Consider the following 18,248-nt stretch of genomic DNA (forward strand, 5'->3'; position numbering starts at 1 on the left):
TTCTGGAGTCCACCTCAATGAAGATATTCCAGAAACATCTGGATGCAAGCCTGTGCCATATGCTCTGGGATGGTCCTGCTTGAGCAGGGAGGTTGGACCACTTGACCCACTTCAGTCCTCCCCAGAAAACCCATTCTGTTATTCCATGAAATACATACTGCAGTAAAATATCTTACCTGTTCAATACATTCTTTGGATAATGGTGGAGAAGGAAAAGATGCAAAAATTATCACTCCAACATACAGGTATGTTAATCCAACCAGGAAGTATGCAATAGAGAGGTCTCTCACCTGAGGAAAACCAATATTTTTATTTTGGCCAGCACTTACACACAAGACCAGATTAAATAAAAACTTATTATAGAAGATTTCTATTTCATGTGTTACTGTTACTTTTATATGCATTATTTTCTTACATTTACTACTATCACTTGTACATTTTTATTTTCTACTACTTGGATGGATACTTCAGACCTGGTTCTGATCAGATCAGAAAGCTGCAAGGATATATCCCAAAGCAGAGCTAGATGAGTATTATTTATCTTTCAACATACAAAAAAAGCACCATGAATGAGATATGCCAACAGATGTAGCATGTTATTCCTGATGCATAAGCATGAGTTATTAAAACAAATAAGAAATCCCTTCTATTTTCTTACATTCACCTATTCCTACTAAGAACCTTGGAACATAGACATACCTGTCTAAGACAGAAAGCCCAGAAAGCCCTGTGTTAAATTTGCCGTGAATAAAATCTTTCAATCAAAGACATCAGCCTACACAACTGCAGATGTAATAAAAAAGAATTTAATCAAAGGTTTTAAGGAAAGAGTTTTGAAGCTAGGGTCATAAATCTACACTTAACTACACTATATACACTTAAGTACGGATTTAAAACTAAACTTCAATGCTCAGTTCTGAAAATTCTGGTTATCTTTTTAAGATATATAATATATATAATTATTTTCCACTACACAAAAATAATCACACATTTATTACAGGAAAATAGCTGGCAAAACTAATTAAGTACTTTATGAAACTAGAGAATCCACATATATATCCGACTGATCTCACAGCAATGTACTTGTTGATTATTCTTCTACATAAATTCCTTCCTTTGGAAATAAAGAGGGAGATAATTTTTATCTAGTTATTAGCTAAATAAATTATTTATAAGCTTATGTTACAGTACAAAACACTCATCACCTTACAGAAAACCATTTGTTCAGCTGCTGTTAATCATCAGCTTCTTAAAGGATTAATAGTAATGTCTCAATACATTACCCTATTTTCCCAAGACTAAAAAGCAAGTCTTACTAACTCAAGCACAGCACCAAATTATTAGGATTATATTGGTTTCCAGACCAGGGTGATAATTACCACCTCCAGCCAGCTCACTGAGCATGAGGAAATATTCCTCACGTCTGTGAGTGGAAATGTTTCTCTAAGTGCTTCTTCACACTATCTTTTTGACAAAAGAAGCATATCCTACACTACCACAGACTCTGCCAAGGGCAAGGCAATCCCCAAGAAAAGTATAAAATACTAAGTTATGAGTTTTGAGAGAAATTCAGATGGAAGCTAGTTTTTGGTGAAAGACATGGAATCTCTTATTGATTTTCCCAGTGTTTCTGGGGTAGAAGATTGCTGTCTGATGAGGAAGATTATTTGCCTCTTAGAGGCTGATGGGAAAAAGGCAAAAGTGTGATTGTAACATATGGCCTTCAAGGCCACGGTGACCTTCAAGTTCCCAGCAGCTGCACATTTCTAGCTGCAACCTCTTCCTCTTGCTGACCAGTTAAATGCACAAGGAAGATGATTCCCTAGACTTCACTCTCCTCACAGTGGTCATTGAGTAAGGACAATCAACTTTCATCAGAAGCTGAACAGTAGACTTATCTTTAAATTATATGCAGAATTTCTCCTTGTGACATGAGATGGATGCTGTACAGGTTGTTATATAACACCTACATCTACATCTTCAAAAGCACTAGTGCCCACCCACCCTAAGAACTAATTTTAAGAGTATTAAATACAAACACTCAAATTTCTTACAGGTATTTATCAGTAAGTTCCATTAATTGCAGGACACAGAGACACACTAAGGTGGTGTGATACAGGGAGATACAGACTCTCATCTCTTGAGGACAGGACTTGGACAATTTTTCAAAGCACATCTAAGACCTTCTTAATGCACATCATCTGCCAAAACCTGCTTTAAATCTGGTATTTTAGGTGTACACTTATTGCATAAAAACAGTATAGTAACTCACAGCTGTTATTTGTACTCTACCTACACATAAGTTCTAGAACCAATTGTAAAATTATTTTTGCTGTGAGGAGTACATGCAGTTGTGAGGGCAAGAAATCTGAAATAAAATTCTTACTGCTTTCTTTGGACATGAAAAATGGTAGAGAGGTGGTGTGCTATTACCTCCGATAGGTACTTGCACCAGTTCTAACCAGTTCATGTTTCCAGAGTTCTTGAGGGTATATGCTTTAATCTGCACTGAAACTAAGTGCTGAGATAATTTTGATAATTTATTTTCATGGCATGTAACACAACAGACTCCAGGTGCTGTCACCATACAAAGAGTACCCAGATTTTGATTTGAATAAATTACTAAAAAAGAAATGGACAACTTGAAAACCTGAATTAATTTTTTTCTCAAACATCCATCAACTCCCTTCCAAATACATGCTGCTGCATATGAGATGGTTATCTTTGTACAACAACATGTGTTTACATAACAGGAACATGTTTTGATTGATGTTCATTATTCCTCAAGAGACCTGGGGTCACTCCCTAAAGACCTTGACAATACTGTTTAAACAGCATAATTCCAGATAAAATCAAAGGACACATGGGGAGAGATAAAAGCATTATTTTAAATAAGAGCCATAACTACACCTTTTTATTTTAAATTTGATACTTGAGGCATTTACATTCAAAGTGGACATTGCTGTGGTGAAAACTGCCTAAGCATAAGAATATAGCAATTCTTACAGCCACAGTTTAAGAATCAAACTTGTAGAAAAAACAATGTTGGAAGCAGGAAGTATTTGTAGAATCACAGTGGAAATCTCAAAGTAAGTATCTAAGGTAACATGCAGGTCACAGTCCATAATGATCACAGCCTGACACCTGCCAAACCCTTCTCAAATACACAAGTAACAGGCAGATTTTCAGGCAGAACTTGCAGAGCATATGTTAGCTCCAGTTGCTGCTGACAACTGGAATTCTCCTGGTCAGATCTGCAGAAGAAAGTGTTAGAAGTGCCACTGGAAGAAGAGAAAATTGGGTGATCAAGGCTGGCAGCAGTAGTAGAACAAAGGAAGAGATCAGCCTCCTAACAATAGGATGAATCTGATAAATCAGGTGGAGCTAACAAAGACAGCCAAAGTACAAGCCATTGTATCACACTCACAGATAGTACTCAGGTACTGGCTGGACCCACAGCAAGGGATTTGACATGGTACAGAGAAGGCTCTGTGTGTCTACAGACATTTCTTACGTGGTGCTGCCAAGAACAGGCTACTTTCAGATCTTGATTTGCCTGTTGGATGCCATGGAGAAAATAGTTAAAATAATTCGCTTCCTTCCTTGGTACCAGTGAAAGCTTTGTGGAGTTGCTTCCTGGATGGAGAAGCCCATATCAGTGCTTAGTAATGATACCACATTTGAAATACCTTTCAATCATCCAATTTCAGATTAATCTCTTCTCAAGAGAGATGCTGTCTCCGTAATATCTCAACAGGACTTTGATCTATATCATAAAAATAGACTTTACCTGTTCATGCATCAAGGGCAAGTGGTAACATTGAATTGGGTGACAAAAAAAAAGTACTTCACCAGGATGGATGATGCTGTGTATAATTTTGGCTGGAAGGAGAAACCAGTGCTATGACACCATCAGTGGAAGCTCACTCTGTTTACACGGTATAATACTGCAGAAAATAAGTACCATTTACAGCTCCATGCCTTCTGCAGTTAATACCTAGACAAAAAACATCCCCCCACTCACAGCCTTTCTCCCAGGTAGATCCACAGACTACTGTTAGGAGACAGCATTAGTGTATTCATGCCTGTAGATCATGGTGGGCTTGTGTAGCATCTGTTGTGTTGCTCAGGGAAACTGATCACAAACATGCATCAGGAAAGAAACAACCAACCAAAACCCACACCTAAACTCATTTTTGTGGGTGGGTTGCATTTCCTATGCAATTTGGTTTTGAACCATTTGACTGAGCACTGGGCAAAAAACTTATGCTGACAAATACAAGAGGCAGCAGCAGTGGGAGATAGGACCGTGAAGCTCAGTTCTGAACAGCACACTAAAAACCTCCTCACAAGGGCTTCTCCAGGCTGTGCTGCTGACCTGTGGCTTACTCTGGTGCACTGCTCTTCTCTTCTAACACCCACACCACTGTACAGGAATAGCGGTCAGAGCAATCCTCCCCAATGTGTGTTTTAGCTCTGGGCTGTGATGCATGCCCGTAACCAGAATGGAAGCTGCTATTGTTCTGAATTTCTGACTCCATAAAAGGAATGTTATTGTTTGTCTAACTTTTTTCCACCTCTCCAAAGAGTTGGTCTATGACCTTTAGTTTCAGTAAGTTTTGCTCAAGACTAAAACAGTGGTTTTCCAGCTTGCCAAATTCTGTGCCTTTTGACAGAACAGTGACAGAAGTGCCATGTTAACAGGTCCATCAATAAAAATGTGAAGCTTTTATCCATGAAGTTATACCAGTATCACCCCATCAGATACTGAAAGAATCTTGTAAATATACGGTAAAAACCCCCCATGACTTATGAGAGAGGACAAGACTCCTCTATACGTATGGAAATCTTCTCCACTTAGCCCAGCAGCGTAGTGACAAAATCACAAAACAGCTCTTCAAGAGCATAGGTACTTCATTAACATCTGCAAAGCACTTTTGAGATCTAGGTGAAAGGCTCCTGTACAGGTACAAAGAGGAAAAGAAATCTCCAGCCAAATAAAACGACTACAAGAATTACACAGAGATTTGTTTTCCCATTAAAAATCTTTCCTGCCATACTTCAAAGCTGTCCTTTCTGAGCAATTTGAACATTATTCTGGAATGCAGAGTTTTGTCAAGGGCTAGAGATCCATACCAGGGCTGACTTGGAAATTCAATTTAAGCTCCAAGAAGGGTACTAGAAAATCTGATTTAAATGCAGGAAGAAGTTTCTTCCTCCTTCACACAGGAAAAGCAAGCTAGAGAACACTCCAGGTGCCACTCTTTGAATCTGATTACTTGCTCTAATGTAAATGGAGGAGGAAAATACACAGGAAAACCTTGAAGATGGAATGAGGGTATTAGGCCTCCTCTGCATATAGAGCTGATTGTTGGAGATCTAGCCTTTAGAATTTGAAAGCCACACTTTAAGAGAAATCTTGCCCTTCTCCCCATAATAAGATTTTCTTAAGGAAATGGAGAAAAAGCTTATTTAGCTTTCTTTGTCCAGGCTTCCCGCTGTTAAACTAATTTCAGAGAAGCCCATAAATCCCCAAAAGCATTCCTGGAGGAGAATTCATAACTCCTTTGCAGATACATCACTCACAGCACTAATGCAGTAGGGGGAACAAGATGACATCCAGAGGTTACTTACAACCTCAAGAATTCTGGCATTCTATGATTTCATTGCAGTTTTTCATACAGCTAGTATTTACAAATCTTTTTATGTTATTGCAGGTACCCTTACAGCTAACATTTTAATGAAGCTGGACAAGAATCCTTGGAAGTAGGGAGGAAAAAATAAAATAAGAAAAATAATTAGAGTAAATGTTACCATCAGACTCTGTGTATTGTGTTTACTCCATTTGGTATTTTATAATGGGAAGATATTAACAAAGAATGCAGTTCCATCTGGAGTAGCAGTGCTTAATTTTTTCAAGGGCAAAACACCATCCAAAGTCTATATATTACAAAGCCTCCTGATCCAGGCTTCAACTTGCAGGATTTCCTAAATTGTGCCAAGTTTCTCTACAGACTTTGACTAGGATTGTGAGACAAAACTACTAAAGCAACTCTGAGAAAAGGTATTACCACAAAACTACTGTTCATGATTCTGCTAAAATCAGTCATATACCAAACATTTTCCACAATTTTTCATTCTAAAATTGGTCAGTTTTCATTGAGTCCTACAACACTGTCAGGTCATCAGCTTCTTGTATGCAATCTGGCAGTTTAATACCAGCTTGTAAATTTTGGGAATTCCTCAGGGCTTTTAAGTAAATTAATTTGTAATTTAACTGTTACTCCCTCATAGCAAGAAAAAGAACATGCAACTTATTTTTTATCAAATCACAAAAAAAAATTACTGTTGTCTAGCAATCTAGATATAAATAAGCAAAGTCTTGTGAAGTTACTTACATTGTTTTCTTGATTCCTGTTATTTTGAAGAAGTGTGATGACACAATTGTGAATGAAGAAGGCAAGTGTTAGAACCCCTGTGAGCTGAGGGAACAGAATTCTAAACTCTAAACAAAGAAATAAAAAGTGTTTTAAAATTACTTCTTTGAAACAAGCAATGACAAAATGCAGATAACATATGGTACTCTGGAAGGTACTGGCAAACTCATGAACCTCCACCTTGAAATGGGACAATCTATGTCATATTTGACCATAGCCAATGCAGATATTTAATCAGGAAGTACAAGATGCATGAAGACAGTAGTTACTACAGAATACATTTTCCAGCAAGACTTCTCTGATAGACTCCAACCATCAGTGATTACTAGGTTAATATTGGCACATGCAAAGTTTTCTGGTCCTCAACATTTTAACTGGAAATCATTTGTGATATTGAACTTGACAGCAGTGAGACTGTATACCTATGGGTTCCTGAAGAGGGAGAAGGAGAGAAGGAATAATTTACCCCGTGAACACTTTTAGTTATTAAGAAGTCACTTATGCTATCAGAAGAAAAATTACATTTGCAGATATTTAAGAGGTTCTGCTTACAAACCAGGGTATAAAGAAACACAGAGCAATTTCTTATAATTCACAAAATGTATGAAAAAAAAATTTCCTTCTTGTCTCCATGGGAATAGCATTGTTCTGCTTCTTTTAATACTCAAAAGATGTTCACAAGATGGTGGTTCTTGAAGTGCTGCAAATAGTCTAGGAATTCACCAATGCAGTAACATTAAAGCACCATCTTGCTAACAGCAATTAGAGAACCCTAAGATATTTCAGCTTCTAAAAAGCATCCAGAAGTACAACACTCTTCAGAGGTTCACAAACCTTTAAAGAACAAACCACAGAGAGCTGCATGCAAACATATTTAAAACAGACTTCTGTAATGTGTTATGAAGTTAGGAAAGTAAACACACTCCAGGCAACTAATGGAAGGCTTATCCAAACTGAAAGAATAAGCTTTCCCTAAAGCTGGTTTCACTGTATCTTCAATACCTAAGTAGCATTATGTGCTACTGTCAGAATTGAGAGTGCAAGCAACTTCTGGGCTCAACTTCTAGGCTCGTTTTCCACCCACTTCAATTGAGACTTCAATCTCAATTATAAACAGCAAACTGACAGTTTCAGAATCTCTTGGTAGCTGTATTTGTATGCTTTAGCTACCTGCTTTTTCTATCTCCTTGTAGTACAAGGAGTTTTTGCCAAATTAATCAAACTACTGGGTGCTCTACTTCTCCATGGCCTGTGGCATGTGTGTCACTACAACTCATTTTTCTCATTTGTTTCCAAGAACAGAAGAAGTGATACTATTCTAATGTACAGGACATTGGAGCTAACTGGTCATAAAATTTTGCTTATTGTAAAGGATGGGGAAAAACCAACTAGGACCTAACCCTTGTTCTCTTATTCCAGGTTTCTTAAAAAAGGAACTTTTAGATTAGCAGTTCAAGCAATACCAAATGCCACTTGTTTAAGACTATGGCATCTCACAGAGTAATTTGTAACAGTAATTTGGAAAGAACAAATAGCCATCAAAAAACTTTCAAGAAAATAAAAATATACTGATGGGTACTGATGAGATAAAACCAGCTAATGGATGTTTGAAAGGGAAGAGTTACTAAAGTTATGGCCTAGAACTTCAGATAGACTGGGAAGTACAAGAAAACTGTACTTGCATATTATGGTGAATGAGCTAGTTCATTTAAGCAAGACAGTGTGTGGGGAACTTAAAGCACCCTTAACAGTCAGTCTGTCTATAGTTAGTAATTTCTAATTGCTACTGAAACAGGCATGATCTGAAACTGGTGCAACTAGAACTTAAAATAACATAGGTGAAACAGGACTATAGCAAGCTCTCTGTCACAAGATATATGTTGATCATTACTCTGATAGGCAATCCTTCTCTTCACCACTGTTGATACTGTCTGTTAACTACAGAACATCACTGGGAAAGGGATTCCTTTCCACTTGGTCAGGAGGGATCATTCCTCGACTTGCAACATCAGGAAGCATTTCCTCTATTTATGGCTCAGAGGTGTTAAAAGGTAAATGAGGAAAAAAAATATACTTCACCACTGCATTTTAGCTATCTTACCTGGTACAAAAAATTCATTCTCTGTAAACCAGCTGAATTCTAAGTGTATTCCCAGATGAGCAGCCTTTACTGTAACCAGAAAAACTAAGTAGACAACTGAAACTGTACCTGGAAAAAACAAAAGCCAAACAAATACAATGATATAGTACAAAGTATTTATGCTGGGTTTAATTTCTCCTCCATCCATCTAGTTACTAGTAGTCAAACAGTTATGGTTGGTATTCATTCCTAACAGATTATTAGGTCTAAACTTCTCCTTTACTTCTCTTATAGGTCAGAGAGGAAAAATAATACACATGCACACAATGTAAACTTCCAGCAAGTTTAATAACTTCCAGGTGCTGGTGACAGCAGAGGAAGTACCCTGTAATTCCTGTTGCTGGGCAGGTAGGTCTTTAGGCACAAACAGACCAGTTCCAGCTTCCACTGCCAGGATTTCAGTCTAAGCAGAGACTGATCATAGCACTCCAGCTATTGCAGTGTTCATCTAGTCATTGACTTTTTGGACCAAACAGCTCAACAGAAAGTGAAATTACTGCACTTGTGAACTTTACACTCTGAGCTAGAAGTTGATAATGACACTTCAATGCTACTGACTAACACATTGTGTTAACTTTGGATAATAACTTTGGATAACTTTGGAAAATCTTTATTGTAATATTGGATTAGCATTCCATCTCATTGGTTAAGAGGCATCCAGCAGGTACCTGCACAGCTTAAGGACAACAAATGAGATCACAGATAGGTATAATGCATTGCTGTGTATACCTGTGGAATGGAGGGCATATGGTCTTGTGTCAGACTATTTGAAAGAGACAAGAGCAGAATAGTAACAAAAAATTGAAGGAAACTGAACAACAATAATTAAGGCTACTGCAATGAACCTCACAGCAAACAATGCTGCTAGTAAGCAGAGAACAGGCTGTAAGTGAAGACAAAACCCCAGCATTTTAACCCAGAAAGGTTAAAAATAAACAGAAGGAATTATCATTTGATTACACAGAGCACAGTCAAGAAATTAGGAAAATGAAAGGTTCTGTATGTGAAGATCAAATAAAATACTCTGTAGTTTCCTAATGACTTCTGTTTCCATGGGTATCAAAATAAGTAAAACTCTGTGGAGATAAATTTCAAATCTCAAAATTGCCTTCCATTTTTTCTTGTCCTATACACTTCAAGGTTTACAAAACCCAAGGCAATTTTGAATAGCTTCTTAATTACATAATAATCTACTGAAGCAATGAGTAATTAATATTCTGGTTTTAAATTTTTTTTTCTACATAAAACCCACACCTTTTGCACAGAGCAGTATCAAGTACCCAAATTTCTGTGTGGTATTTTCATTTAGTGATTTCAGCAAGAGCAGATCCAAGCTCTGATAAAGTGTCACTATGGAACAGATGAACAAACCAGACTCTAAAATCCCTGTCCTGTACCTCCTTTACAACACATACCCAACTTTTTCAACCTCTGAACATCTAGTTTTCTCTTTCTCTTCATTGTATCAGACATCTTCTACTCCCTGAATTGTGCCCAGCTCCACCAGTCATGCTTTACTTACTTTACCAGCCCCACCCACCTTGGCCTTCTACCTCAACACATGTAAGGAGGAAATCACAATTGTTTCCTCTGCAGAACAGAAGAATCCATAGTATTGGAAGCTGGGACAAAGAACAGCAGCAGGTCATACTGACTAACTGATGTTGTGATTAATTGATCACCTGAATGGCAGAAAATTACTTCAGATCAGAATGAAGTCATTAAATGTTTACCAGAGGAGGAAGAGTATGTTTCATTATACCAAAGTAATATGTATCAAATGCTACACAGTAGTATGTATAGAACCATTTCGGAAAATCTGTTGTAGATGTAATGGAATTTGTTTCACAAGATTATCAAGCAAGAAAAAGGAAGAAAAATGAACTCCCTATTACCTGTAAGATTCAAGCAAAGCAGCAGACAAAGTCCTTGGGGTTAATAAACCAACCAACAAGCCACTTCAAGGCACAATATGGGCTGCCACCAAAATAATGGAAGAGTAGCTGGAAAGCTGCACAACAGAAAAGGATCTGGAGGTGCTGATTGACAGAAGCTAAACATGGGCCGACAATGTAATGAAAAATGGCCAAGAAGGCCACTGGCATCCTGGCCTGAATCGGTGATAGTGTGGCCAGCAGGATCAGGGCAGGGATTATCCCCCCTGTACTCAGCATGGATGAGGCTGCCCCTGTGACATTAATTACTGCCACTTTTGAGCCCCTCAAGACAAGAAGGACATTGAGATACTGGAAGCGTCTAGGGAAAGGAAATGAAGCTAACGAAGGGTCAGGAGCACAAGTTATATGAGGAGCAGCTGACGGAGCTGGGGGTGTTTATCCTGGAGCAAAGGAGGTTCAGGGCTGACCTTATCACCCTCTACAACTGCCTGAAAGGAGACTGTGGCCAGCTGAGGCTTGGTCTCTCCTACCAGGCAACCAGTTACAGGATGAGAGGACATTGGCCTCAAGCTGTGTCAGTGAGTGTTCAGATCTGGAAAATGTTCTTCTCAGAAAGGGTTGTCAAGCTTTGGAACAGGCTGTCCAGAGAAATGATTGAGTCACCATCCCTAGATGTATTAAACAATGTACAGATATAACACTTATGGACATGGTTTAGTGGTGGAATTGACAGTGTTGGGTTAACAGTTGCACTCAATAACCTTACAGACTTTTCCAACCTAAAAGATTTTATGATTCTACTCACTGGAGTAGTTTTCGCTGTCTTCTGTACACTTCAGTCACGGGTAACCAATGCTTTAATAGTATTTGTTACCTACCTAGGACATTAAACTTCGCAAAGAAGGACGGAGACTTCAGATTTAGCAAGGGTAGAAGAACTGCAATCAGGTAAAATGGTACTGTTTTTGATTTGTCCCACCATTCCTCAAAGAGTTCAAAACCTGTTCTGTTGCCCGAAGAGAACATCACACTTCTGTTCTGTGATGGGTGCTCACTAGAAGCACTTGGACAAATGACTGGAAGAAAGGAAAAGAAAAATATCCTCAGATGAAATGGGTTTTACTTGCATAGAATATTGAGAGCCAAAAGCCCACAACTGCTGATGTGTTTTACCTTCTGAGGACTGCTCAAGTGCAGTGCTCAGTATCTCAGTTCCTAACTTCTGTTTGTTTTTTTAATCAGGAATTCATTGCTAAGATTCCACTGCTAGGCACCTTGCACTCTAATCCAACAGTGGTACAGTTCTCCCAGCTCAGCACAACAAAGATGGTAATTTATCCGAAGCCCAAGTTGTGATACAGGATCATCCTTCAAAGTCACACACCTACAACTCGGCCTGTTCAGTGTCCATGTACACCTGCTGGAATTAAGTCATGGCGATGCTCCCCTGCATTTGGCTGCACATTTAACATTCTAATCTGTCCCTGCACACTTCAGTAAGACCATATCACCCAAAATCCAAGTGCATTGAAGAGCCTGAATTACTGTAAATTGTTCTAAAAACAAAGGATTACAAGAAAGCTACTTAACAACCAGCAGGTTGAAAACAATACACTGAACAAAAACACTCTTGTCATCTTTGTGCCATGACAGGGGCAAGTACATCACTGCCAGAAAACACAACACAATAAATTTAAGATGTGCTCTAGTAACAGTGCTAAGAGGGAATATCATACTCCTCTTACATGGAGGTTGATCAATTGGCAGCACCTGAAGAAGCGATTGTAAAAAAATCAACTAAAAAGACCCTCTGAGGAACACACGTATGAAGCTCTGTGTTGAAATATAAAACTTATTGTTCTCATAATGTCTTATTTAAAATCTTGACATCCCACAATAGTCAACAGCCATATCCTACACTGTCTCCATTCCTGTTCTGTCAAAAAGGCAAAGGCATAAAAAGAATTCTGACAAATTTCTTGCTTAAAAGTGGATTGTTTCACAAACCTTGAAAAATGCTCTTGTTCTTACTGATCTCCTTGGTAGCCCTGAATGTCCTGTCAAGAGTCACTTGAACATCTGACCTTAATTTTATGTAGCAGCTGCTTTAAATCTTCTAGTTGGTGAAGGATAGTGTGGAATATTGTCTACTTTGCCTCCAAGTTATATCCCCCGCTGTATAAGCATGGGAGACAACAGTAGAAGCAGGAGAGAACACAAATTGATGCCTAGCTGGTAAGTACTGTTAGAGGAGCAGGATTCAACACTAGCTCAAATCCAAGTCAGCTTGTTTTCGGAATTATTTCTCAACTCCTTTGCCTGACTAACATCTGTTCTCCAGAAACACAGCTGCAGCTAGTGTTACACACAGTTGCCCAGCTGGTAGTGGTATGTTCCCCATTCTTCATGCACTCAGGATAGATAAAACTTTCTGCTTCCTAAGAAGGCAGCATGGATTCAGTCACTATGACAGAGGGAGAAAATATTCAGGGGTTGACAATGCCTGCCTTGCTTTGCTCCTGCCTTCATTCTACATTGTTCTGCCTACTTAAGAACTAGGAACAGATCTACATGCATACTTGACTGCAGTTTCTTCCCTTAGTTGTGTTGTCACACTCTCCAAAAAGCACAAGCAGAAGTGCAAATAGCCTGACATTTGTTTCTTTTTTGCATTCAGCATCAAGAAAACTGTTCTTACACAAGGTTTTTAAAAAGTAATCTTGCTGCAGAACTTGTGAGTAGTAAAGTTGCCCCAGTCAAGGTTTTAAACAGTAAACAGAACTAAGGCGCCTCAAATTTAGGGTGTGAAAGTTAAAATTCCTCAAGGCAATTCCTCATTGTGCAACTACTGTTAAAAAGTTAACAGTCAGGCTTTTAAGGAGAATATATTAAGGCATACAGAAACTTGTAACTGGCTCTTTAATACTTATTCTCACCTCCACTTTTTAAACTTATTTTGTACTTCCCCAGTTATTCAGACCTCTTAAGTGTGTGGTTATTTGGGGAAGTAAAATCCCAGATAGAAAATAAGTTTTTTAAGAAATACATACTTACAGATGAGATATCCTTTATAACTGGCATGTGGTTAGGCATTGAAACATGATAATTTGCCTTTAAACCTCCACCCAAAACTGGTAACACAATATTTTAAGTGCTTCTTACCTTTGTTACTTCCATTGGTGCCAGGAACAATATCTGTTACATTAATGTCATGAACAAAATCTGCAAAGAAGAAAATCTCACTATCAGTGTCTCATACCTGCTATTAGGCTTTCATCTGTTAACTTAAATGAAATTAAGTAAGAAAATATTTTGGAAAATTATATCAGAGGAATAACATAGCAGCTTTCACTCACCCCCAGACCCAAGTGAAAATTTACTAACTACTGTAAAAGTGTTCTAAAGTAGCTCTACACTGTATTACTTTCTTCTCAGAAGCCCAGTCCATTTATAAATTTCTGAAGACTCCCCACTCCTGCGATTCGTATTCCACAAGCACACTTCCACTTCTCCTAGTTACTCGATAGTGTTGAACAGGAGGCCAGTGAGAAGATACATCTTAAATCCAGCCTCTTTTGGGACAGAAAAAAAGGGCATGCAAACATACACCTAGTCTAGACAGTATTACACAGAAAAAGCTTCCCATGCTCATTTCCTAGTATTTTTTTTTCAGAAGTGGCTCTGTGGGATGCTTTTTCCATGTTTCTATGGGAAACACTAGAAAAAGGTTAAAGCCTCACTGTCATACAGGCATCTTTAGTACTGTTTTATTTTCAGTACACTCCTGTGCTACTTTACTGGTATACCACACCAGGTATTTCCAAGTTTCTGCAGCCTCACCTTTACAAGGGTACTGGATTACATTTCATTATATTTATGTATTATGTGTATATATACACAGAAAAAATGCTTCATCAGCTTTGAAACCGAATTAGTGTATAATTGGTTAAATTTTGTTCCTGTTGCATGTGGGCATGTTATGCACAGAAAATCAATTGGGGCAGTTAGCTCCAGATTTTTAAAATGCAATTAAAAGCAGCTTGTTTCTCATAAAGAAATGAAAAAGTCCTGTGGGAAGAAAAGTGTTTTCTCTTTCTTTGTTTTGATTTATGACATCCTGAATCACAAATAAGTTTCTCATATTTACTTCTACTATTTCAGAGTATACAACAATCAGAAGATTTAACTAAAATCACAATTTAGTCTTCTTAATTTAAAACAAGTACCTAATGAGGAGCCATTAAAGTTAATAGCTCTTACAGGATTAAAGCACTTTCAAATTTGTTATAGATGTCAATTTCTGCTTCTTCTGTATTTAAAAAGCAGTTTAGCACTAGCAATTTCATTTGTGGATTTTGTTTTTTCAGAAACAGAACAAGACCATGCAACACCATGTTAAAGACATGATATTGCACTCAGCTAACAATTCTTTCATTCTTTGTGTAATACAGATTTCTAGACCATTTTCCCACAGAAAATCAATTTTCCCCACCTAAATTGTATGTGCAGATATTTTAAGAAGTCATCTGAATGTATTAGAATTAAACAAAGTATAAGCTGCTGCTGAATACTTAGAATACTTACTGAATTCCTGCTTAGAATACTTAGAAACACGTGGCTGGAAGATGCCACTGTGTCAAACCTACATCCTATTATGCATTTTATCACCTAGAAATTAAGTATGAAAGTTAGGACAAGAAGCCAGTGATTGTTATCTTAGACCGAACAACTTAAATAAGAACATCAAACAAATATATGTAAGGGATAAAGATAGATGCCAGTCCCATGGAAAAGCAGGACTTTTACTAGAAAATAAGGTTTTTTCACCATTTAAAATTATATTTATGCCATTTATAATAATAATGCCATTTATTAGAAATGGAATTATTTAATTTAGAGTAATTTAAGATTAAAGTGTTAACTTGTTTAAGAAACCTCAAAGTCTAAAATGAAATGACTGTAACAGCATATAAATTAAGTCAGCTATAAAATTCATTCGTCATTAACCAATACAGTAAAGTATGTCCTATAGGAATGGTGGGAATTCTAATTAAAAACTGTTTAACAGGCTTAGCTGTCTGTGCTGTTATTTGCCTCTGAGATTACCTTCCAAACAGAATATTTTAAATCTTAGTCAACCTACTCAATGCTATGAATCAGATTTTCAAAGCTCTCAATTCATCACCCATTCCCACAACTCTACATTAATTACACGTACAAATGCTTGTGTGCCTGTGCATGTACCAGGGTATAAAACCCCAATGTGTTTTCTTTTGTAGCAATGCACACTAAGATTCTTAGCACACTAAGAATAATTTTTACTGCAAGAGTTAATTGCTTCCTCAGGGATGCTTGCAAAACCTTAACCTATATGGCAATATTTTAAGTATGTTTCTTGACATCTATAATGGAACTATGTTTTTTTTCATTATCCTGAATTATTTCAACAGTCTAGCCTGTTATATGGCTTTTCAAATAGATACACGCATGCAAACAAAGGGGGAGTGAAAATAGAGTGGAAACAAGCAGCCAGGTTTAGGTTGTTTAAACTATACCAAGAAAACTACACTTTGAGAGAAAAATTGAAAAAGTGGCTTTGAAAACACACAGGACTTTGCCTGTAACACCACACATAGTTACTTCTTCTCAATTGATTTTTTTCAGGCAATGTAGCAGGAAAATCAAGACTACAAAAAATAGACAATCCTTTTTCAGTATAAGGCAGTCTTGATGTTTACAAAGGATTGCTGTAAAACTTAAACAAAAATGTATACTTACTGTATATAAATTTCCCTGTGTTGAACAGAAAGTTGGACATAAGTACCCAATAAACAATCATGGCTCCAACAAGTGATACCATAGAAAATAAGAGGCTTGACCATTGACCAAAGGATCCAAAGTAATACTTGCAAACATCTGGGAATTCCCAGTTTAAAGTATCTGTTAAAGCTGAAAAAGACATAAAATCCAAAAATATATCTAAACAAAATGTTACATTAGAATCAGTAGAACTATTCAGGACAAAATGTGGGTTTTTTTAAAGAATACTCTGACACACATTCACAGTGCTTTCAAGGGCTAAGAAAATTGCCTGTAACTTTAAAACATGGCACTCATTAAGTGGTTGAATGAAGAAGCCTGAAGTGGACACTTTTATTGTGGCCATACTACTGCTTTTGAATAGTTTCAGAAGCACTGAATTAAGACATGGCAAAAATGCCACGATGCATTTGCAACTAAAGCCTTCTGCAGAAGTTATGGCAAAGTAGGCCAGACCATGAACTATTCCTTAACCTATTCCTCATGCCCTGAAATGAGTTCAGTCACAAACTGACAAAGGTCTTAATGGCCTTTATTTGAGCAAGTGAGGTGCTAGTTTATGCACAAAAGTACCAATCAAAGAAAAGCCCCAAGTTGAGTTTTGGACAATAAAAGTACATTCTAATTAGAGCTGCTGTCAGTGACTGCTTCAGCCGCTGATAGAGGGCTTTCAACACAAGACTACACACAAATATTAGGGTAATACAGGCATACAACACAAGGGGATACAGCTACAGCACATGCTGTTCCACCATGCAAGTTGATCAGAAGCATAGAGAACTGGACAGTGCTTCAGGCAAAAAGATTATTCTAATTCCCTAAGTCCCCAAAAACTTAGTAAGTGAACATCTGAAACCCTGCTTGAGAAGAGTTTGTGTTTGGCTATAATAGTTAGGTCCCAAGAAATGAAGGAATATCTAATAAGGGAAGACTGTCATTTAGACACAGAGTACAAAAAATAGAGATATTCAAAGAACAGCTTTTATTTGCAGGTCAGGTCTAACATATAGCAAAGACACATACAAACAGAATCTAATACATATTGGTATTTAACACTTAAAGTATTTGCAGGATGAAGCTTTGGATTTCTTACGTATCATTTGCCGTGATTTCACAACTCTGTAACAGCAATAAAGAGTCAAAATGCCCATCAGTAAGATGAGAATAATTCCAGAAGTGAAGCCTGCCTGTTAAGAGGGAGAAATACAGTTCATTTTATTTATGAATATACTACAAAAAAAGAAGAGCAGGCCATATTGCCAAAAACATTTTCATATGCATACATTTTTCATAGTTTACCTGTTTTATTCCCCATGGGATACTTAATATGGATGTACCCATCATGGTATTCCATATCATAAATCTAGGAAGAAAAAATCCAGTGAGTATTTTAAGAACCATTCTTACTTCACATTGTCATCTTAGTTAACAACAGTTATGTTGTTAATATTGCACATTCAATAATCATGCATTTTGTGACTATTATATGGCAAGGTGTTTAACATACATTGTCACTAGACTGGAGTTTTTACCATAGCCATCTGTGCAACTGTCTACTTTAAAAGCAGTTCCTAATGGACTGTACACGTAGATTTCATCAGGAGCTGGGAGGACATGATCAGGAGCGATCTAACAAATGGATAAAAAACAAGACTTATTAGTAACATCAATGTAACTAATTGTCCCAAACACAGCAAGTCAACTATTGTAAATCACAGGAAATTACAATTTATTAAAAAAAACCAACAAACAAAACCACCCCAAAAAAAGACAGAAGGATGTACTATGCTATTTCTCTTCTGGTGGGGGGGAAGCCAACCAACAGTTGATAGAATTTCTAGCTGGATAGCTAGAAAAATGCATTTTCCTTCTGCAAAACTTGTGTAAACACACTGTGAACAGATCACGGTAGCTCAACAGTTCAATTACTGCTTTAATCTCATAGGTGGGAGA

General features: G+C 37.4%; 1 protein-coding gene across 5 annotated transcripts in view; it reads right to left on the reverse strand.

The window, feature by feature from the left end:
• The window catches only part of SLC38A9 (solute carrier family 38 member 9), a 50,452-nt gene that overhangs the window by 13,993 nt on the left and 18,211 nt on the right, over window positions 1–18,248 (reverse strand). For all 5 annotated transcript variants that reach the window (XM_085566432.1, XM_021534313.3, XM_077790138.2 and 2 more), the window contains 9 exons: window positions 17,803–17,924; window positions 17,595–17,658; window positions 17,389–17,482; window positions 16,254–16,424; window positions 13,638–13,697; window positions 11,354–11,551; window positions 8,539–8,646; window positions 6,399–6,505; window positions 177–290 (listed from right to left, as the gene is read on the reverse strand). In XM_085566432.1, coding sequence (XP_085422558.1) covers window positions 177–290; window positions 6,399–6,505; window positions 8,539–8,646; window positions 11,354–11,551; window positions 13,638–13,697; window positions 16,254–16,424; window positions 17,389–17,482; window positions 17,595–17,658; window positions 17,803–17,924 — 1,038 coding nt within the window. The remainder of the gene's footprint in view (window positions 1–176; window positions 291–6,398; window positions 6,506–8,538; window positions 8,647–11,353; window positions 11,552–13,637; window positions 13,698–16,253; window positions 16,425–17,388; window positions 17,483–17,594; window positions 17,659–17,802; window positions 17,925–18,248) is intronic.

Source organism: Lonchura striata, chromosome Z (assembly GCF_050655825.1).
Source record: "Lonchura striata isolate lonStrDom1 chromosome Z, ASM5065582v1, whole genome shotgun sequence".
NCBI lineage: Eukaryota > Metazoa > Chordata > Aves > Passeriformes > Estrildidae > Lonchura > Lonchura striata.